The following is a 23,165-nucleotide window of genomic DNA, read 5'->3' as shown; positions in this document are numbered from 1 at the left end:
CTAGTAGCATGTACTGTGATACGCTTTTGTTTTTCTTAGTTTGATTAAAATGAGCCGAAAGAGGATAGGGATACGTGCTTAGAGGAGTTATATCAGAGTGTCTGATGTTTTCTGTAGGGATCAAAACTGCTGCCTTCTTTTAAAAAAAAAAAAAAAACATGCTGCACATCTTTGTTCTTTGAGTGGTTTAATCCTCCACAGTAAAAAAACCCCGAAAATCAGTGGTTAAAATCCTAATCATCAAGTAAAGACCTCAAAGGAAAACCTGAAACTATGCAAATTCTTTCCAGGTTTTATCTTATATCTTTATAATTTATAACCATCTGTATTTTAGATGTGCATTTAAACTGGAGTTACTGTAGCAGCATCATTTTAATCTGGATTAAAGAGTGTTGTCACAGTACTTGGTGGGTTCACTGTATTTCTTGACGGGTACTTCTGGCCAATTAATCGGTGGATCTCTGTTCAATATGCAGCATCGACACGGGGGGGGGCATTAAGGAGGCGGGGCTTCGCCATGGTGACGGTGGGGTCGTGACCTGAGCGCCGCCTTGCCTGGATGGTCTTTATGGCGGAGCCGGGCGGTTATTGTAAAACGGGAACGGTTTGGGTCGGGGGCGAGAGACATCAGTCTGTTTTTATGGGTGTGCGCGTCGAGGACATCTGGTCCGTTGGTATTTTTTATGTTTTAGTAGTTTATTTTATGGAGATTCGATGTGTTGCGGCGAGGCTGGGGATCAGTTTACGTGTGAGGAGGAGCGGCCTTCTTCATCCTCACGTCTTTGTGTCACATACCTGCTGAATTGAGCTGCTTAACTAAATGCTCTTTTTTTTTTTTTTTTTACGTCCTCATCTCTGTGAGCCTATTAATCAACATGTACTGAAGACATTGCACCTAGGAAGCTTTTATTTTGAAGCGTAGGACAGTCCTTATGTCTGTTGATATTTATCGTATTCTCCGGTATTGCCTTTTAATATACCGCAAACACGGCATTTACAGACGTTTCTGTTTCTATTTCCAGGCTGTTCCTCCAAGTCATTCAAGCTGTACTCCCCCAAGGAGCCCCCCAACGGTAGCACTTTCCCCCCCTTCCACCCCGGCACCATGCTGGACAGAGACGTGGGGTGAGTTTTATGCCCTTTCATGTTTTCGGTGGCATGTTTTCAGCGTCTACTGCTGGTGTTCGTTAGCCTGGCCAGCCAGACTGACCTAGCTAGCGAACACGGCATGTCAGTCTGGGAGGACGACGGTAGAGCCCGATTTTTTTTTTTTTTTTTTTTTTTTTTTTAAAGGGCGGGGGCTGACAGGGTAGAACCAATCAGAGACCTGGGGATGTGACGCAAACGCCAATCAAGACGCTCTATTTGAGAACTTAGAGCAGCCAGTTGTTGAGTTTTTAGAGATATGTCCTTATCGTTCAGGACGTAATAAAGGGCGTCATTAAAACGTCGCTGCGTTTCCGGCCGCCGTCTTGACTGTTATGGTTGCATAAAAGTGCTGCTGCATTATGGGTAAAGCACGACGCATCGTAAACTACCTCCTCCCACAAACTGTGTACTGAACACAGACGGTCTGGCTGGCCAGGCTACTGTAGGTCTTTGTAGCTTTGGGAACCGTGTTGCGTTTACAAAGAGAGTACGACGGGGATGTAACCCTGTGTCTGATACGTAAAACGGTTAGGGTGAGAAAGTTAGAGAGCTGTCTCACTCTGCATCACTAAATGTACAAATCAGACAAGAATCTCCAGGTTATGGGACAGAGGACTCTGTAAATGAAGTTAACCTAAATAGAATGAGACAGTTTCTCATTGACTAGACAGATTATAGCTCACTGGCTGTTTTTACGCACCTCAAAACGTAATAGTGTCATATTCATGTTTTATCTAAAATCCTACAAGGACTGCCAACATGTCATAATTCAGCCTGATCCAGCAACTGGACGTTTCACAATGACTAAACTTCATTTTTAAACTGATGCTGTCTTCTTCACCCGGCAACAACTTCCACACTGAAGAGTGTTGGTCAGCATGACCTTCCGGCACTTGGGTTTTGGGGTCTTTTAGTGCCTGGTGCGCTGACCAGGGCGGGTCAGGTGTATCATCTTATTCAGGGCTCTTTGGTGCACCTCTGGTCATGTAGCCGGTGCTCTGATTGGTCAATACCTCGAGGCCTGCAGCAAAGTTTGAAGTCAGGCAGAAAAACTAATAGGTGTTCAGAAAGGGGCCTAAAATTATTGGACTGGGGAATTATCTATTGTTCTTGATAATTTAAAAAAGAAAAGGGATAGGCTAGTTATGAAGTATCCTGTTAAAAAAAAAACAACAAGTACATTAATTCCTGTTTTGATTCAACAAATGTTTTTTTGTATTTTTTACATTTGTTGTTTATGATCAGATGTCCCTAATGATTTACAGCATTTTTACCATGCCATTTTTACAGAATAACCTTCTAAAGTTTTATATCTTCGACACTTGTAAATAACGTTATTGTAGATGCTATAAAACCCTGAAAGAAACCAGTCTAGAAAATGCTATTTGAAGGATAAATGGTTTTGCAGAAACGTAATTGTTCGTTTTTTTCCCCCCAACATTTGGTGAAAAAGCGACTTTTTGAGCTCTACAGTGAAACGGTAAAGTTGGAGGACATGTTCTGTAGAAATGGATTCTCTGCTTCATAAATATATATATATTTTTTGTGTGTGCCACGTTTCTTGAATTAAACACAGGGCGAAAATGTTGAGGGGTTGTAATTTACGCCCTCGTTGCGTCGCGTGTGCCGCGTTTGGCTCGTTGTCATTCGTTGTGAAGAGGAATCGGTCTTTAGAAGAAAGAAAGGCGGCACATTAGCGCTAAAGTGGAGCGTAATAATCTTCTTGTCTCGTGTGTTTTCCAGTCCTACTCCGATGTACCCGCCCTCATACATGGAGCCAGGAATAGGGTAAGGCAGCACTCTTTCCTATTCCCTTCAATTAGTGTGAACGCAGCGTGTTGATGCCATCCTCTCTCCTTTAAACACAGACTGACTCAGTGAAACAGTTGGAATGTTTTTTTTTATATATATATCTTGAACCTTAATGCTCCAATTTTTCTTTCTTCCTTGAAGATGTACAGATGTTTTTATTACCACCACAGCTTTCTCTCATTCCTCCTGTTCTTCTCTTGTGATTCAGGAGGCACACGCCATACGGTAACCAAACAGACTACAGAATATTTGAGCTCAACAAGCGGCTACAGAACTGGACGGAGGTTTGTACACCACCCCTCTCACCGCGGACGCACAAGCGCAGGCCCGGCAAAAAAACACGCGCTAACCGTGTGCTGTTGGTCGTTTTTTATTCTCGTTGTCCCTTCAGGAGTGCGACAACCTGTGGTGGGATGCCTTCACCACGGAGTTCTTTGAAGACGACGCCATGTTGACCATCACTTTCTGTCTGGAAGACGGACCCAAACGTTACAGTAAGAACCGAGCGTCGCTCAATTCACAGCCCACCGTTGAGCCTTTAAGATCATTTAGCTGCAACCTTTAGCTATTCATGACCGTCTGTGCAATTCTACAAAAAATAAATAAATCTATAGATGTGATACATGCCACCCTGCGAGGCTGCGGTGCTGTTAAATGTTTACTGTAACCTCCGTCCTGCCACAGCGGGGAATGTAAAATGCCGGATTGTGTGACTAATAACCAGCAGAGTCACGTCACAAACATCTGACGGAGATATAGACTCGCCAGTGAGTGCAACCGCTGGTGTTGACACACTTGTTATTAGAGGAGGAGGTCTGGGGGGTGGGGGGGGGGAACAAGACGGCTTCGGAAACGCTAGTAGTTGGGTAATAGGAAGACGATAATAAGAAGCTTTCCACAACAGCCTCCACACTCTGTTTCTTTGTGAAACCATTCTGTTCTGGCACTATCTGCGATATCCTTCCATGACATTTGACCTTTATCCAGTACCAGACTTGGGGCCACTGATCTATATTATACACTGGAGTGCTAATAGCCCGCTGTTAGAACGAGTCGCTGTTTACCGCCATATTGGTACTCCCTATTTTCCCCCAGTAACTAGGGAATATGTGCGCTACAGCATCGAATAACGAGGATTTTCTCATGTTCAGAGGGGGCTTAAGATCTTTAAAATGTCTAATGCCATATATGTTTATGTTATGTTCTAAAACTATCATGTACTGAGAGTCATTTGCTGAAATATTTAGCGTTTTATATATATACATCTTTCATGTAAAATTAGCCTATAGGCTAGAAACCTTTCATGCAACACATCTACACATTTTGTTATGGCTCTGCCTATTACAATTATGAATGTAATAATGTGCGCTGCATTGTCTCTGACAAATAAACTAATAAAAAAATATTTCAGCACCTAATTTCCTAGTAGTTGATAGTGTTAGTACATCCACTGACTGTAGAATTACCTGTGAAACGTTTTCACTCAGCCAGAAAACTGCTTGTTGTTGCAACCAAATCCTGTGGGATTCTGTGAGAGTAGGGAGTAGCAAGATGGCGGCCAGTGACTTCAGTTTTTCGGGCAAATCAGCACTCCAGTGTATAATATAGCTCAGTTCATGGGGCCCGTAGGAGATTGGACCTGCAACCCTCTCTAAATGAAATTATGAAAGCACCCATCTCACTGCCTTTTGTGTGGTTGTTGCGGTCCGTGTGTTTTGTAAGTGAGGGAACTGTTTAGTTTCAGCCAGCTGACCAGCAGTGTGCACTTAAAGGCCCGTTGGAGACGATGCGATGGAAAAACGTTTTAAAACCTCGATAGAGCCGGACAGGCCCAAGTCAGACCGACGCTGAATCGGCTGCTGCCCGGTCCTGTTGGACTGACCCACCTAGGAGTCACCGATCACAAACATCAGGTTTTTTTAATCGCTCTTGTACGGCGGCCACGAATGGCACAGCATGAACCCGGCTTTAGAGGCCAAAGCAGCCCGCTGGTTCTTTGGAGCAGCTACCGCGGCGGTGCCACATTCCTGTCCTCGTGGCTCGGCCTCCTGCGTGCTTTAGATGCTTTTCTGGCTTGACGCGCCTGATGGAAACGCGCGGATAATTGGCAGGACTCTGCGGAACTTCACGGCACGCTGAGGAGGCGGGGCGAGCGTTTCAAACAGCGGCGTTGGAGCAAAGATTTATCTGTTCACATGTCGGAGCAGCGGGCCTGTGGGCGCCGTCTTTTCCTGTCGCTCTGGCGAACAAAACGCACCGCCTGCAATGTTTTCTGGCCCGATTTATCTGTTCTGCTCTGTGTTTGGCTAGAAACGAGGAGGCTTCCAACGACAAAAGGAAACCAAACCCCTAGACTTAGGCGTTCCCCCACAGTGGTTAGTAGTGATTATAATAAGCCCGTAAGAAATGGGGCTCCACTTTAAAAAATGCTTCTTTTCCCCACTAAACAAACACGAGTTGCTGGATTCCTTGAATACAATCACCCATAATTCCTTATCTTGGGCAACTGTTTCAGTGTTAAGCGTAGTTTTCTTGCAATTGGTAGGTTGTGGGTTCAATTCCAACTTGCTTCCTGGCAAGGCACTTAACCCCAAGTTGCCTATTGATCTGTGTGTTGTTGTATGCGTGTGTGTGTGTGTGTGTGTGCAAAATGGGTTAAAAATAAAATCTCAGATTTTATTACACCAAATCCAAGTCGTTATTTTTTTCCCCTCCTTTTCGTTTCACAAAAAGAAATTAAAGAAAGTATTTTTAAAGACATGCTTTTATCTCAAGCACTTCGTCTGGGCGTTGACCTGATTTCAAAGTGCAACTAAAAACAAGCTGTCAAACATGCTTGCAGAACAAGATGGCGGCCCTGACGTTGTACACAATGCAAATATAACTAAATGTTTGCTGCTAGGAACAGGCTTCACTGTACGTGTGTAACTTCAAACTAACTTAAAAAAAAACACAAACTAAAGTGTCACGTCTGATGGTTGAAAAAAAGTTTCCTCTTTACAATATTTTGACATTATATTTTCCTAAACTTATATGCAGCTTTGTATCGTATTCTCTAAATGGAAGCCCAATAAGCGCATTGGCTAAATTAAAATCCAGATTTTTCCAAAAATTAAGTCTTGTTTACAAATTTACAATTTATTCAAATTGTAGATTTGATTGAATTTTTTAAGCCGACTTGCCGCCCGGCCCCATGTGTGCGTGTTAGTGAGTGCGACTGTATGAACGTGACTCTAATGTGGAGTGTAGATAAATAAATTTATATTAAACCCAGATCTCCTCCCTTTTTTAAACTTTATTTCACAAGAAATGAAGCAACTACGGACTGACCTTAAAACCCCGATTCAGGATCAACCACATCTGCATTAAGCAATGAAAACCCATAACTCACTGCTCTGTAATTGATTTTCATTTTCTATGCAGTCTTCTGATTTTCCCACTTTTTTTTTTTTTTTTCCAAATCAAACGCAGAGTTTTCTCACATTGCTGTAAAATACGGGTGTCCAGACCTTTTGCTACTCAAGTCTACACCATTTTTATACAAATCACTGAAATAACATCATTAAATTGTAACTGTTTATATTAACAACAAACTAATTGTACAAAATCTTCATGAAACAAACCGAAGTGGACAGATTTTTTTATTTTTTTTATTTTGTGTAAATGTTGTTTTCTCTCCCGGTGGCCGGCGGGTCACTCGTTCCTCGAAAGCATCTGTTTGTTTTATTTGGCCAAGTTTAATCACCGGCTGCAGCAGCTGTGGAATAAGTCGCTTAACTTGAGAGCTTTTTGTTTTATCAAACCTTATTTGATTTAAGATTTTAATTAGTTGGCATATTTTTTTTGTCTTTTTTTCTTTCCTTTTTTTTCCCCTTTTTTTTCTTTTTTTTCTTTTTCTTTTTTTTTCCTCTTTCCTTTTTTTCCCCTTTTTTTCTCTTTTTTCCTTTTTTTTCTCTTTTTTCTCTTTTTTTCTTGAAAAAAAAAATATTTTTTTTCTTCAAGATCTTGCATTTGTGAAAATATCCCATAAACGTTTGTATTATTATTTTCTTTCTTCCCCTGTGCTTGTGGGTCAAATCATGATGGAGAGCTGCAGAAAAATAGTGTAGACCAGAGTTTTTAAATCAATGCTTTCATGTGGAGGTTTATTTGTAACATCTTATTTGAGGAGAAGCTTTCTTAGCTGCTTGTTCTCCATCAGCTGGATGTAGGATTGTGTTAAGCGGTGGCATAAGACCATTATTTAGATGAGCATCTACAAACATTAGTTTTTATTGCTGCTTTCCAGCCGACAAGATGAGCCGAGAACGTGACTCTCATCTCCTGGTTTTCTTCCTTCTCTCCAGCGATCGGCCGGACGTTAATTCCCAGGTACTTCCGGAGTATATTTGAGGGCGGGGCCACGGAGCTCTACTACGTGCTGAAACACCCCAAGGAGTCCTTCCACAATAACTTTGTCTCCCTCGACTGTGATCAGTGCACTATGGTCACTCAGAACGGGAAGCCCATGTTCACACAGGTATGTCGCCGACGCCGTAAGCCGTTTCCTCCTCGGCGGTCTGCAGGCTGAACTAACCCCCCCGAGCCTCCCGCAGGTGTGCGTAGAGGGCCGCCTGTACCTGGAGTTCATGTTCGACGACATGATGCGGATAAAGACGTGGCACTTCAGCATCAGGCAGCACCGTGAGCTCATCCCCCGCAGTATACTGGCCATGCACGTGAGTGAGGGGACCGGGCCGCATGGGGACACGCACACACGGGGGGGGGGGGGCACGCTTTAAACAGGGTTCCCACGGGTCCTTGAAATCCTTGAAAGTTTGTGAATCTGAAAAAATAAATTCAAGGTCCTTGAAAGTTCTTGAAAACAGCCAAAAAAACACCTTGTCCTTGAAAGTCCTTGAATTTTTTTGTTGGGTTTAAAGTTCACACGGATGACGACTCGTGTCATTATTTTACTACCACACGATCTTTTAAAATTATGTTGATTCTGCAGACTTTTAATTTGCAAAAGTACATTCGCTCTTCTTCGTTAGTTGGTAGGCTACGGTTTAGGCCTACGTGCGTCCAATAGGGTACATTCACGCAGTGTTGCCAACTCAGCGACTTTGTCGCTATATTTAGCGACTTTTCAGAGTCAAAGTCAAAAACTAGCTTAATCAAAGATGAAACAAATTGATATAATTCTGAACATCTCAATGCTGCACTGTTTTCCATAAATTCCATGAAACGGTAGGCTAACATACATCTTATATGTAATGTAGTATGGCATAGCTATGTACTGTGGATATCAATGTAGGCTATGAATATGATCAATATCAATGTAGGCTATAAATTAAATCCACTTTCTTGCATTGCTTCTGACCCAACAACTTCTATGCCGTTTAGTCTTTTATTGAATTTGCATTGTATTAAAATATGATAACCTATTCAGCGGTCACAGTAGGTAAATGCCGCCACGTGTGGCCCTTGAATTTGAGGAAATTGGTCCTGGAAAGTCATTGAAAGGTCCTTGAATTTGATGTTCACCAAGGTGTGGGAACCCTGTTTAAAAAAAAACCTTTCTGTCTCCTCTAAATTCAGGCCCAGGACCCACAGATGCTCGACCAGCTGTCCAAAAACATAACAAGATGTGGCCTGTCAAACTCCACCCTCAACTACCTCCGGGTAAGTGGAGCCTGTGTTATTATTCAGATGTTGTTTAAATGTCTGCTCCTGATTAAGGGGGATTTGGTTAAAAGAAGTCCACTTTAAAGTGGAGCCCACTTTAAAAAGAAAAAGAAAAGCAACAACTTTTTATTTGATTTTATTTTAAGCTGTTTAATGAAAATGTAGAGAAAGAGACAGGATTTCAAAGCATCGTTACTGTCAGCGTGACAGAGGCGCGTATAATGATGCCGACGCGTAAATGAAAATGCCAGCAAGCCGATAAAAACCGTCTGCTTTCTGGACGCACGCTGTGAAACGGGAGATCTTTAAGGAGTTAGAGCAACTTTGTGCAAAGTTACGAGATGTCAGGGTGTCTGTGTTTGTTTCTATTCTATCCCCCAAATATACCACTGAGCCCGTTTTGTTTTCACCACAGAGCACAGGATGTCCACTCTTTTAGTGTTGGCTGTTGTTCTCTGCTGCTTGAGAATCTGTCGGTGGCTTCGTTTCGAGCTGCTTGCTTCGTTTCTCAGTTTGAAACGGAGGAACGTTTATGAAACCGTCCTGTTTCTGTTGAGACGGGCCGATCAGAGGACGATGCGGAACCCTGTAAGGCGTTTCAGATTTCCGAGAAGTCACTTTTACGTCTTCGCCAGCCTGTTATTGTGTTGACTAGTTTCAGCAAACATGCGCTCACGTTTTATTTGCGCGGCTCGCCAAGTGAAGTAGAAAGACTCGTGAGGCCGCCTTGATGCTTACCTTGCAGCTTTTTTTTGCTTGGTGGTCGCTGGGAAAGTTACGTCCGTGTCTATAAGTTCGGGTCGGGAGTGTTTGGGTTCCACTGTCAGCGGGCCGAGGCTGCAGCAGCAGTTCTAGCTAAAACAGCCGTTCAGCTGCTCTGTTGTTTGAAATACTCTTACTGTGCGTCCCCCTAGTGTTACATTAGGAAAGGAACATGAAAAATATTCATAGGATTATTATGGATTTCTGTCCTTGAACAGAAAACAAAAGTTTTCATTTATGTGGCTTAAGTTCACCATTCTTTAACCAAGATTAGTCAGTATGCGACAAAACGCAGTAAAACTTACTTTAAAGAGTTTGTACAGCTAAGTCTGAGAACATGATGATGGTGATGGTTATTAATGTATTATTAAAGCAACTCTTACGTGGACCACGGGAGCTTTACATACAGGATGATGGTTGAAATAAAAGAACTAGAAAACTAAAGACAAGTCCAGTGACACTGAAACGGAGAGCCGGTCGGTTTCAGAAGGCTCGAGCTTCTGGGACTGAGAGTAGAGGGTGAAGACGATCAGAAGGACCCTGAGGAGCGAGGAAACTTAGAGATTTGTTGATGCGGAAAAGGACTTTAGTAATTTAAAGCCTGCAAAGTTGAATAAGGGATGTGCTTCTTTAGGTTGATGTAGGAAAAAACTCTGCCGTGGGCTTATAGACATGTGGAACCTAGAGCTCCTGAGACTAGTCTACAAATCAGTGACTTTGACTCTAATAATCCAGTGTTTTTATTTTTCTGAACCTTTCAATGAAACAGCTGTTCCTCCAGTGGTTGTGTGTGGGCGTGTCGCACCTACCCCTGCTTTATAGTCGCCCTACAGCTGGTAACAAGTTATAGCAGTGTTATAAATGTTTGTAGGTAGGTTTTGATACAGAGGCACGACGCTGATGATGACAGACAGAAAAATCGAACGTGTTTGTAAGTTTTTTTTTTTTTTAGGCTGCTGGGTTGTTATTATAGGTGTGTGTCTGGCACATTTTCCTCTAGTTAAGCGATGTTTGAGGAAACGTTTCTGCTAGAATCTGGGCGCCTTGTCTAATTTAACACTCTGCCTGTCTGCTAATGCCCTGACTTCATGCTGCTTTCTGCCTCAGTGCTGCTTCTACATTTTCTCCTTTCTCAACCCGTTTCCTGTCAGCTCGCTGTTGAATAAAGGCCACAAAATAAAATATATAGATTGTGTCAGTATCTCGATGAATAACATTTAAATCAAAACAAAATCACAACTAAAGCAAACAGGCAATAAGTATAAATTATATATATATATTTTTTTTTAAAGAGTTTAACTAAAACTGGAGTTCCTGTTTATGACTTTCTGAATAAAACCTTTTTATTTTTCAATCCACAATGTTGTTTAATGTTTTGATCGCTCTGGAGTTGAAACTTTATGAACTATTTGGTTTTAAACATGTGCGTTAAGTCTTTTATTTAGGTGTAAAATGTCACATACAGGATATACCTAATTTAGCTGGTAAAAGTCAAGTAAAATAGAAAGGCTAATTTACTAACAAGGACAATTTAAGGGGCACAATATCACAAAAAACACTAACGAGAAAAAGAATAATAATACGAGTTGTATTAGTCGTTGTATTAATCGTAATAGCAAGATCAATCAGGGCTGGGCGATAAATTGATTTAATCGATTAATTCGACTTTACAATTTATTTTGATTCAATTTTTGGAAAATAGGGATTTTATTTTCCCTATGCACACATTAGGCTTTCATTTAGAGAATAACATGCAATGCTGAATGTGTTTAGGAAAGTATACTGTCAAAATATTGTTTAGAGGAAACTTTTTTTTACCATACGACGAGACACTTTAATTTGTGTATTTTTTTTTACATTTATTTATTTATTTATTTTTTAAAGTTAGTTAGAAGTTCTTAGCAGCAAACATTTAGTTATGTTTCCATTGTTTACAACGGCACGGCTGCCATCTTGTTTTACAAGCATGTTTCACAGCTTGTATTTAGTTGCACTTTGAATTCAGGTCAACTCCCAGACAAAATGCTTGACATAAAAGCAGCTTTTTAAAATAATTGTACATATTTTTTGTGAAATAAAAAGCAGGAAGAAAAAAATTGATAAATCTTTGGTATAATAAAATTTTTGATTTTTATTAAGCCATATTGCCCGGCCCTAGGATCAATAGTTGTGATAATAATATCAGTAGCAAAAAAGTAGCAATTATAATGTCTGTAGCAATAATAATAATAATAATAATATGTGTAATAGTGATACGGGAACTATTTAAAAACCCTAGTAATCCATAAATCTGATCACTTGTTGTTTCAGAGTGTAATAGCAGAAGAACCGCTGGCTGAAGGAGCCGCCCGGCTGCCACAGCTCCTCATAAAGAGGAGGGGAGGTTAATCAGGACAGCTCTTAATTTATCCACCGTCCTCTTCTTGCACTCTGACTCTAAACTGACTAATTAATGACTTTGAAAAATTATGAGATATGAGTAGCTAAGTCTATTTAAAGCATTTCCACAGTTTCTAATTCAAAATGTGCATTTAATGATTAATTTTATTGCCAGAATCAAATAGAGCTGCTGCCCGTTTTTACGACGTAGTCGCAAAGATCTACTTCCAGAAAAGTTTACAACCTTTTCGAAGCCAAACCTCGGTTTTACTTCTTTTGATATGAGGTCGATGTGCAAACATTGAGGCCTTGGTGTCTCGGAGGCGCTTGGTCTGTGTGCTGTTGACGTAGCAGTGGAATAAAAAATAAAAGTTGGATGAGCGACCGGGGCAAACAAAGGCTAGCAGTGGTTACATATGGGTTGAGGAGATAAGCTGCACCATGTTACTAAGTCGGTGAGAGGGCGTCAATAAATTGAATATTATTCAGAATAAGAAAACAAGGGATAAAAGAACTGCAACGATGTGAAGATCCGCGTCGATGTTATCGGAGGCTGTGGCGGTTCTCTGAATTCTGACTGGACCTCTTTGATGAGGATCAGAGAGGTCATACTTGGACATCTTGTCACGGAGATGGGTGTAAAAACCTAAGATTTTACAAATAAATGAAGGTTTGGACACCAGTTAGTAGTCGATGAGGTTCTGCTGGTTTAAACCTGTTTTTATGTATAATCAGGGCAGTATTTTGCTTTTGCCAACCAGCATGTTGTACAGATAAAGTCATGTTGTTTTTACCAAGTCTTGCTAATATGGGGCTCGTCCATGTCCGTGCTCTAAACGCGTCTCCGCTAAAACGTCGAAGCTCCCTGTTGAACGCCGTGTTTCTCATCAACTTGCCTGTTCAGATGTTTTCCAGCACCTGGAGTCAACCTGTTTTGTTTTTTGCTGTTTTCTCCTGCAGCTGTGTGTTATTCTGGAGCCCATGCAGGAGCTGATGTCCAGACACAAGACATACAGTCTCAGCCCCAGAGACTGCCTCAAGACCTGCCTCTTCCAGAAGTGGCAGAGGATGGTGGCCCCCCCTGGTAAGTGCCGTGGACCGTTTAGCTTCAGAGATGCTTGACGTTTGTGTTTAACGGGCGGCGTCTCTCCTCACCTGACAGCGGAACCCTCGAGACAGGCGCCTAACAAGCGGCGGAAGCGCAAGATGTCCGGCGGCAGCACCATCAGCGGAGGAGGAGGCGCCAACAACAACAACAACAACAAAAAGAAGAGCCCCGGCAGCGGCTTCCCTCTGTCCAGCCAAGTTCCGGTGAGTTCACCGTTGCCACCTAGTGTCAGTGCTTGGGTACTACAGGTTGATTTAAAAAAAAAAAGAAGAGAAAAAAAAAGACGTGCACACTGACTTTGAAGACGTAAATAAAAATAACACCGTGATCAAACATTTCCAAATGTTTTTCACCTTAAAAAGTGGCATTTATCCTGTGCAATATGCCGGAAAAAGACTTAGACTTAGACAACTTTATTTGTCATTTTGTATGCACAGAGTGTGTACAGAACAAAATTTCGTTTGCATGCAGCTTGAAAATTTCAGTGAATTGCAGTAGATTTCAGAATAAAGTAAATTACAGGATAAAATTACAGGATAAAGTGCAACAGTGATTTCACAGTACAGCAAATGAAATGTAAACAATGCAAAACAAACGTCTGTTAGAAGAAATGCAAAAAAGGTACAATAAACTGGTCAGAATGGTGCACACCCTTACAAATACTTTCAGTTATGATTTAATTTCAGCATTTAGTCTTCACTTGATATAATTTGTCAACAAATTTGTCAATTTTTTGTATGGGATAGGCGTTAATAAGCCGTGTGCTTCAGCTTATTCCTTTTTCAGATACTGATTGCAAAATTCTCTCTGTGCTGATTTTTGTTTTATTTTTTCAAAGGTGTACTTATGTATCTGAAATAAACCATTCATTCATTCATTCAACACTGCTTCCAACCCTCAGCTGATTTCACAGATTTTCTATTAATTTTAATTCTGGACTCACCTGGATCTTTACCAGCCGTGATCTGAAGTCATTTATTTCCCCAGCGCTATACTGAAAAATAAAATTCCTCCAAAGGTCTTGGGTCGAAGCTCATTGAATTTCATCCACCAGAGCATGATGCTGCCGCCACCATTTTTCACTATGGATGTTGCATTTGTCTGTGCTATACATATTTTTGTTTTTGACCAAACGCTGCACATTAAATTCATCAGACCATAACCCATTTTCTTAGTGCGCATACATGGAGATTACAGCAAGTTGTTGCTGCATGTAAAACAAGCAAGAACTCTGTGGCGGTTCCTGCAGCTCCTTCAGTGTTACTGTCTGCCTTCCCAGACAGTTTCATCATGTTTTTATCAGGGCTGGAAAAAGAATATATTTTTTTGTCTCTGTTGTTCCAGATTTTCTCCAATCCCCTCTAACATTGTGTGTAAATGTAGACTTTTTCAAGAAAACACTACTGTAACTGAACTTTATTTGAAGTTACTGGATTTAACATAGTTGAAAGCAGGTGTTGAATCAAAGATGATTGAATGCTGAAATTTGTCTTAAAACTCTGGTTCTTAAACACTGGGTTGTGTCGAATTTCTGTCCTATTATATTTCTCGTCAGCAATTCAAACATACCTAAGCATTACGAGAAAATAGGTAAGGATTTGTCTTGCACTCACGAGAAGCAAGACGGGCATTTCTCAAAAGATAATAAAACAATGTAGAGAAAAGGGTATCGGTTTTGGAAATAAATAAATAAAGCTGTTTTCATTTACATTTCATAAAAAAAATGCATGTCAAAAATATATGCCCCCTTTCAATAATCAATGGAAGCATCTTTGACGGCATCACAGCAATCAAACCCTTCTTATAATTGCTGTCCAGCCTTTTCACGTTTCCCCTGGTATTTAGATTATTTATTGCTGCCGATGAGCTCCACCGGTTTAATGCTGGAAGGCTTTCATGCTATCTCTAATCTTTAGCGCCCTCCGCAGGTTCTCTATCGTAATCCACTCTGGACTCGAGCTGGGCCTCTCCAGGACACTAATGTGGCTTAAAGTCACAAGAACCATGTTGGTGAAAATGAAAGATTTTTTTTATCCTTTGTGGTCATTTGCTCTGACTAGTGCTCCAAGTTTTTTTTTTTTTTAAGCACATCTGCCCAAGCATGGACTCCTGCAGATGTGTTTGGAGGGTTGCAAAGCACGAATGGTTAGCTTGTTAAGAACCGACTAGGTCTGCACATTATTGGGGGAAGAAGCACAATATCATCGTGGAATACTGCAATGAGGATATCGATTTGCACTTAAGCCACATTTCCTCCTCACATTTCCCTATTTTTGCCCCCTCATCACAATGTTCTCCTCCTGTTCTGTGAGATCTGACATCTCAGATGGTAAAATCCATATGTGGGGAGGGGTGGGGTGTATCAAGGAGCAGGAAAGCCCATTTATCTCTGAATGTATTATTGGGATGCGGCGCGTAAGCGTCTGCCACTTGAAATACAACAGCGTACCAGATGTCGTCTCCAGGCGACCGTCAGATTGAACGTATCGATACAGTTGCATCACCGTTTGATCACGTGTGCCGCAGGAGAGGGAAAAAAAAGAAAAGAAAACCAAACAACTTTTTAAAAAATATACACTTTGAAGCTAAAGAACATCATTTCTTAAGAGTATCAGCACAGGCTGTGTAACAACATTTTGTTTTATATTCATACAGTGGCACCTACATATTTACAACCCCAACAGCAAACTAGGTTTATTAGTTAAAAAAAAAATAAGTAGTGGCTGTTTTGAAGTAAACAAATCAAGCTAGAGCAATTTAAACACTGATGTCTATCGCTGTCTCAGAAATAGTCAACCCTTCTTGAAAAAAGCATCTTTAGCAGTTGATGGAGCAGCTTTTTCTCCTCAGAAATCTGGCAGCAACTGTCTTCTAGCTACCCGTTTCTCCCACCAGGTGGCGTAGTCACCGTGTCTTTACCTTTTTAAACTAGTGACCTGTTTCAGCTGCTTCTCAGGACACATTCAGTGCCTTTGCTATGTTGTATCATTTTCCTTGTTTCTGCCAGGAACTGATCTCTTCTCTGGACTCGGCCGTTTTGCTAACATGCTAATATGCTAACGTCAACAGTCCAGACGTTACAGGTGTCTATCAAGCTCACCTGGTGCACCAAATGAAGCCCTGAGTTGGTTTCCTCAGGTTTTCCTGAGGTCACACCTGATTTGCATGTGTCTGCCCTTGTGATGAATTTAAACAATTCTTTAAACAATTCTTGGGTAATTTTTTGTTGCAAACACCTTTTTTACAATTTTGAATTTGGCCAATGAACCGAATTTGCAGTGGGGGTTGAATACATTTCGCTGAAAATGTGCACCTGTACGTAGAGTTTTTAAGTCTGATTCTGTGAAAATACTAACCTGACAACAGCCAGCTGCATGTCTCGCTCCGACTAGCTCCACTCACATACATCTGGGACATCGCCCATTGAAAGTGATTTCCCCAACCAAATTTATGGTCTGGCCAATCAGGACGCAGGGCTGGAGTTTCCTGGATGTGACGTAGTGGAGAAGCGACCGTGAGATTCCAACAACAATGGCGGCTCGCATCGAGGAAGCAAGCGTTAACATTTATGCTGCTATTTCTTCCGTGTTGTCCAATCTACCTAATATTGTTTCATTAAAAGCACATCAGAGAACGGCTCTGAAGGCTTTTGTTGGTGGAAACGATGTTTTCGCCCTTCTCACGACCGGATTTGGCAAGTGGTTAGCCGCTAACGAGCGGTTAGCTGCTAACCGTTAGCGGTTAGCGCAAACCATGTTAGGAGGCTTTTAGTCCTCAACGCGGTCGGCCCGGGATCGACTCCGACCCGCGGCGCTTTGCCGCCTGTCTTCCCCCCTCTTCCTGTCAGCTCACTGTCAATAAAACGCGTGCCACTAGAGCCGCAAACACATAAAAAAAACGTGTTTTTTTTCGCTCTCATCAGCGTCACGGGTTAGCTTCGGTGTGAGTGGTTGAAATAGCACGTCGATAAAGATGACAGACAAGTGGCTTATCCAATTATATGCAAGAATTTTTGATAAGGCCCAGCCTTCAAAAAAGATAATTCCTATGGAGGTGTCCCAGATGTATGTGAGTGAAGCTAGGCGGAGCGAGACATGCATCTGGCTGTTGTCAGGTTATGAAAATACTGCAAAGTTGCCTAATCCAAGAGACGTTTACTAGATCTCCCGGCTAACAAAGTCTTGTGTGCTGTGATGTTGTGAGCGTAGGACGTGATGGTGGTGGGAGAGCCCACCCTGATGGGCGGCGAGTTCGGCGACGAGGACGAGCGTCTGATCACGCGGCTGGAGAACACGCAGTTCGACGCGGCCAACGGCATCGACGACGAGGACAGCTTCAACAACTCTCCGGCGCTGGGCTCCAACTCGCCCTGGAACAACAAGGCCCCGTCCAGCCAGGAGAGCAAGAGCGACAACCCCACCTCGCAGGCCTCCCAGTAGAGGCCGGGGGTCCCCCCCCCCCCATAACCTCTATACAGACCCCCTCTGTCAGCCCCCCCTCCCCCACCCCCACCCTACCTCTATAGCCATGACTGCAGCCAAATTGGTCCATAGTCTGATTTGCAAACCAAACACAGCTGTAGCGCTCCGACTCACCCACAGGTAGCCTGAAGGAGCTCGGTCTGCCCCTCCCGACTGAACCAGACACGTTTAGGCACCGCGTCCCGGCACCGTCGCTCTCCTCCTCCTCCTCCTCCAACCTTTTCACACAAAACGTCCCGTCTGCCGTTGCTCATTGTTGCGGACGGAGATCGGGTCGCCAAGACTGAGAAGTAGCAGGAATTTATTCCACACCAGAACCAAGTTACACTAACCCATCGGGAACCGGCCGGGGCGGGCGGGGCCGGTGGCAGCAGGGGCTTCGCCGCGGTGGCGAGTCGCTTAGGGACCTCTACGTCCACCCGTCATCTGAACACGGCTCTCGATTGTGATCCGCTCTGCTGATGCACAAGCCACGCTAATGTTAAGACTGTGTGTGTGTCTGTGTGTGAGCGAACGTGTGTGTGTGAGGAGAAAACCTGAAACGTGACGTTTATCTGTGGCTTTGCTGAGGCAGACGGATCCCAACGGAGCGTCGGGTTTTTTAAAAGCTAACACACTAGCATGAAGGCTATTTTGAGGCACTAGGGCAATAACCCACACATGTATAGTCACACCCATGCATACACACATGACGTAGATCATGACTGAAGGATTTTGAATGCCCCCAGTGCCCCAGCCATCTCTGATTGGACTACAGTGATTGCAGTCTTTCAAATGGAAAGCATTTACAACACACACACACATACACATACACACACACAGCTACACATTTTAAGAGTTTTTATACAGTATATATATTTCCCTAGAATGTTTTTTTTTTTAATTTGTATTAAACGCCTTCATTTCAATTACTTTTTATTTTATTTTCTACCAATACTGAAAAGCTACAGACCAAGGAGCAACACAGGACTTTTATCCCCCTTCCCCCCTTCATAAATATATAGTTTTTTTTTTTTTAAATCTTTTGTTTATAAAAGAGAAATAATTTAGTGTGGATGTTTTTATTTTGTCTTCTTTTTTTTTTGTTTTGTTTTGTTTTTGGGGATTTTTTGTGTATTTGTGCTTGTATATTTAAGGTAGTAGCAAAGTTCTGTCTGACTGTAATAAAATGTATTCTTACTTAGATTTACCTAAAGCCATCCCGATCTAATGTAAAGAAACAAAAATAGGAAAAAGGAGAAAAAACTCATGAACCTGTTCCCTCTCCCCTCCCCTCCCCTCTGCTGTCTTTCCTCCTTCCTCTTTTTTTAAAATAAAGCTCGTGTAAATTAAATTACAGACCCCTGGGGATACAATGGCACCATGGAAAGATGATTTTACTTTAGTTTTTTTTTCTATTTATTTTTAAAATTCACGCTTGTATTTTGATTAATCATAGCATCCATGACAAATTTCTTTTTCTGTATTTCATCTTGATGTCGAAGTGAATGTGCTCAATGGCTTTTAGTTTCCCTGTAACCTTGTTTCATCACTGGCTAAGAAACAATCTTTTTTTTTCTGTTTTGTTCCTTTTTTTTTTTTTTAAATGGGTTTTTATGTTAAAATTCTCTTTATTTGTACAGTCATGTTTATAACCATCAGTGTCACCGACCAATTTAACATTAAGTACAGTCTGCGTATTTTGGTAGCAGTGCTGAGTCTGTAAAGTCAAATAGAGAACAGCTCTGTTATTGGTTTGTACATTTGTTTTTTTTGTTTTTTTTGTTGGAGTTGATTCCAGCTGCATTTATGATTGAGTTTGAATGGTGACTTGTACCTTCTCCAACCCCTGTAGAGAAATCTTTGTTTGATATATATATTTTTTTGATTTGGTTAGTTTCTGCCCTTAATAATTAATGTATGGTACCAATAAAAAGATACATTTTCACTTTAAAATGGGTGTGGTTTGGGGATTTTGTAACTAATGCTGTTAGTCTGAAGGATGATAATAACCTGACTCTCACCAGATGGATGTGGAGACGTAGCCGCGAGAGTCGGGTTAGGATAATAAAGCACCTTTCATTAGAACTCAATTAAAAAAGATATTTTGTCCTGAAGCTTTTTAAAAGTGCTTAATTACAAATTTTTAGATATAAAATTGGGATTTTATTAAAATATTTTATAAATTTGTATAAAAAAACAATTTACATTAAATATTAAAAGGGCAATAGCATAACCTTGCACATTTTACAATAATTATGTATCCGCCAATGCCACTGACTCCCATAAATTTACCTGAAGTATTTTTTATATGCGCTTTTTTTAGGTTGGTCATCGTCCCTTTTAGCTACTAATACTTAAATCTGTCTCCTTGTATAAATATGACATGGTGGAACAGCCCATTTCTCATTCTTAAAAATGGGAAACAGAAGAGAACATGATAATCATGTAAGGAAAGTAAGTGTTGGTTTTTAGAAGTCCAGACGTAGCTAAAAGAACTGTTTCTTACCTGATATGCCCAAATCAGCAGTATAAGCAATTACGTTTAGCGCAACTGGAACCAGACTGGATCAGGAACCAAGCTTTATCTTAACAATGGATGGTGAAAGAGGTTTTTTTTTATGTTAGAAAACTGTAGCAGAAAGTGACATCGTGGGATCACCAGGCTTTTATAGTAGTTTATTTAGAGGCCTTTATATGCTTCCATAGGAAAGAATAACATTGTAGAGCAATGGTCCATGAATAACATGTTCCTCCCACCCCTTTCCAGTGAATATCTCTGGTGCCACAACTACTTACTAGCTTTAGGTACCAACTAGATTATTCCCATTAGACTAGGTTAGTTTGGTATTTTTTTACTTTAAGTAAAATCTGTTTTTTTTTTTTTTTTTTAGTTTAGCTATCATTGATATTAAAATAAGTTTATTACTAAGCATTTAAGTGTGACAAAAAGCTAATACTTTTTCCACAGTGTTGTGCGTTTAAAATTAGTCTTGATTATGTGAATGACGGCGAAATGTGTTGAATTTTCAGATTATGAATGGATATAAACCGTGATGCAAGTGCAAGTTAGGTGTACAGGGGATACAATGGACAATCCTCTCCTGTTTAATATACAATAACAGCACAACCCTCTATTTTCATTTTATTTTTAACTAACCTTTTGTACCAATGTTGGCTGTCAAACCAGTTACCCGACAGGATTTAAGGCTGAGACTCTCAGTCAGCACCCTGCTGGCAATATTTCCAACAGTGTCTGTCAGTCATGGCCTCCTTCAGTCTTCAAACTAATACTAAAGCAAGCTAAGAAAAAAAATAAGCAGCAGGTTGTAGAACATAGGGATAATCATAACAGATAATTTTCTCATCCTTTTTTAGACTTTTTTTAGGACTATGTATGTGTGACAAGTGGAGCAAAAAGCTCCCTTTTTAATAAGACAGACTGCCTATGTTCCCGTGCTTACCTATGGTCATGAGACATGGATCCTGACAGAACGAACAGGAACCCAGACTCACACTTCCTTTGTAGGGAGGCTGAATTCAGCCTTAGAGAAGGAGCGAGGAGATCTGTCCTCCAGGGAGTTTGGTGTAAGGCTAGTTGGCATGATTCTGGCACCTGATCATGGCCTCCTGGGCTACGATCATTTTAGGTATGGGCCATTCAGGCAGTTGCTCTGGATGGTTTGAGAAAGATAAAAAGTAAAACGTGTCCTGAGAGAGTTTTCCATGGCTTGCATGCCTGTGCAGTCGATGGAGAGTTGGCATCTCCACTTGCTACTAAGATTAGGGAGACTGGGTTATGCGGCCGGTGCAGGACTACACTGCATTTTATGCCTTTCCAGAACTTGAGATATTTGCATTTTGATTGGTTGGAGGAGAAAACAAGGCTACTCCTGGGCTCCTCCTCTTTGAAGGGGTTCCGACTACGGCTCACTGGGAAGATACTCCAGGGGTGACACAGAACCGGCTGGAAGGACTACAAATACCTTGAGGCCTGGAAACAGTGTGTGTGTGTGTGTGTGTGTGGGGTGGGGGGGGGGGGCAATATCTCTGTGTTTGCCTCCCGGATCTGTTATCTCCACAACCCAGTCTCGGATAAGCGAAACACATTGGATGGAAGATGTTGTGGCCCTGAGGAAAATCCCAGGTATGAGGACCGGCAGAAACAATCCAACTCACATGTTTGGTGCTGACTGGGAATATTAACAAGAGGAATTAGAACAAACAAACAAAACCAATTTGGGCTATTTAAAATGACTAATCAAACACCACCACGACTTTAAAAAAATTAACAAAAAGTAGATAATTCTGAGACGTTCACTAAAAAGGGGAAACCGAAAACCAAAAAGTCCATCATAGAAGAACAAAACAACACAAAAAAGGAAATTTAATCAACCCTTCCTAACAAACAGCAGCACCGACACGTTGAGGCTTCCTTTGATCTGCTCTGTTCTTGTTCACCTGAAATGAGATAAGATCACCAGCCAGGGGCGGTTCTAGACAGGGGCCAGCAGGGGCCAGTGCCCCTGTAGAAATGGTCCTGGCCCCTATACTAAAGACATAAAATTAAGTACACTTCTTCCGATTATATGCACTGGCGAAGAAACCAAAACTGATCGGTCACTTTGACCAACCTTATTTTTTACCCAAACAGTTTTACTCTAACAAGGATTTAACGATTTTACATTTAGCTTCAGCCATATCGAGCTGGAATCACAGTTGTCATCTGCTAGATCAGGAGTATGAAAGCTGCAGTTCCAGAGCCACAAGTGGCTCACTTAATATTAATAAAACAATTAAATATTGCCCAGTTTTATTCCAAAAAAAAAAATAAAAAACAAAGCAACTGGACTTGTTTTCCGTAGTTGAAGACGTTTCGCTTCCTCTCCAGGAAGCTTTCTCAATTCAAAAAGTCTGGAGTAATGTGGAGTAACAAGCTTTATACCATTGCCAAACAAAGGCCTTGTAATGGCTTAGATGACATGCAGATTCAACAGAAACAGCCCCTTAATAATGGGCGGTCGTTAAAGTCATTAAGCCAGCAGATTGAACCAAAACTGGTCCACTCCTCTGTAACGGGGAGTCGTTAGGGTTGTTATTGGCTTGGCTTAAAAGAGTGATGTTTTGATCACTCGTATGAGGATGAGAATTGAGGTGATGATTGGCTGGAATTAATCCTATAGCATGCTTTTGTTCTGTGCCCCTCTGAAAAAAACACTGGCCCCACCTTGGCCCCCCTTGGTAAATTTGGTCTAGAACCGCCGCTGTCACCAGCAGAGAAATGCTGGAACTCTATGATGTGACGATGGTAACAGCTGTCTGTGCTGCTTCTCTAGAGAACCTCAACTTAACACCTCCATCAGAATAGTTCTTCATCATTTCATCTTAGTGTTTATCACCTTCCTCCCAGAAAACCGCATAGCCAGACATTCAGGGGATGCCGGTGACACAGCGCTTATCGATTGCCCTGCGAACAATGATAAGGTTTCACGGGAAGAGGAAGTCGACAGTTTTTGCAGAGTGGCGCACAGAGAGAATAAACTCTTGGCCAGCGTCGATGAAACCGGGGGAGGCGATCATTGATTCAGGAACAACGAGAGACAAAGTGACAAACACCCTCTAATTGAGCTGATGAAGACTAAATTAACACCTTCAGGTTGTGGGAATCATTATCAGAGGGGGAGTTTGTCATGTTGATTACAGCTTCGCACCGAGATGGAAAATCTGCACGACAACACAGACACAACAGGTGCACCTTCGCCATAGATAGAGCATAAAGAAAACAAGAGTTAATTATTGGATTACTTCTGTGCATGCACACGACATAA

The 23,165-nt window shown here is 41.6% G+C and overlaps 1 protein-coding gene across 1 annotated transcript in view; it reads left to right on the top strand.

Annotated features, from left to right (window-relative positions):
* Positions 1–19,293, top strand: part of ldb1b (LIM-domain binding 1b) — a 30,088-nt gene extending 10,795 nt beyond the window's left edge. The window contains exons 2-11 of the mRNA XM_036137264.1: positions 1,023–1,125; positions 2,893–2,937; positions 3,170–3,245; positions 3,353–3,455; positions 7,308–7,480; positions 7,557–7,679; positions 8,542–8,625; positions 12,730–12,853; positions 12,932–13,080; positions 17,086–19,293. Coding sequence (XP_035993157.1) covers positions 1,023–1,125; positions 2,893–2,937; positions 3,170–3,245; positions 3,353–3,455; positions 7,308–7,480; positions 7,557–7,679; positions 8,542–8,625; positions 12,730–12,853; positions 12,932–13,080; positions 17,086–17,316 — 1,211 coding nt within the window. The 3' untranslated portion in view covers positions 17,317–19,293. The remainder of the gene's footprint in view (positions 1–1,022; positions 1,126–2,892; positions 2,938–3,169; positions 3,246–3,352; positions 3,456–7,307; positions 7,481–7,556; positions 7,680–8,541; positions 8,626–12,729; positions 12,854–12,931; positions 13,081–17,085) is intronic.
* The last annotated feature ends 3,872 nt before the right edge of the window (positions 19,294–23,165 follow it).

This window comes from Fundulus heteroclitus, chromosome 5 (genome assembly GCF_011125445.2).
Source record: "Fundulus heteroclitus isolate FHET01 chromosome 5, MU-UCD_Fhet_4.1, whole genome shotgun sequence".
Taxonomy (NCBI): Eukaryota; Metazoa; Chordata; class Actinopteri; order Cyprinodontiformes; family Fundulidae; genus Fundulus; species Fundulus heteroclitus.
The sequence above is the reverse complement of the archived record's forward strand: the minus strand, read 5'-3'. Positions and strand labels throughout refer to the sequence as shown.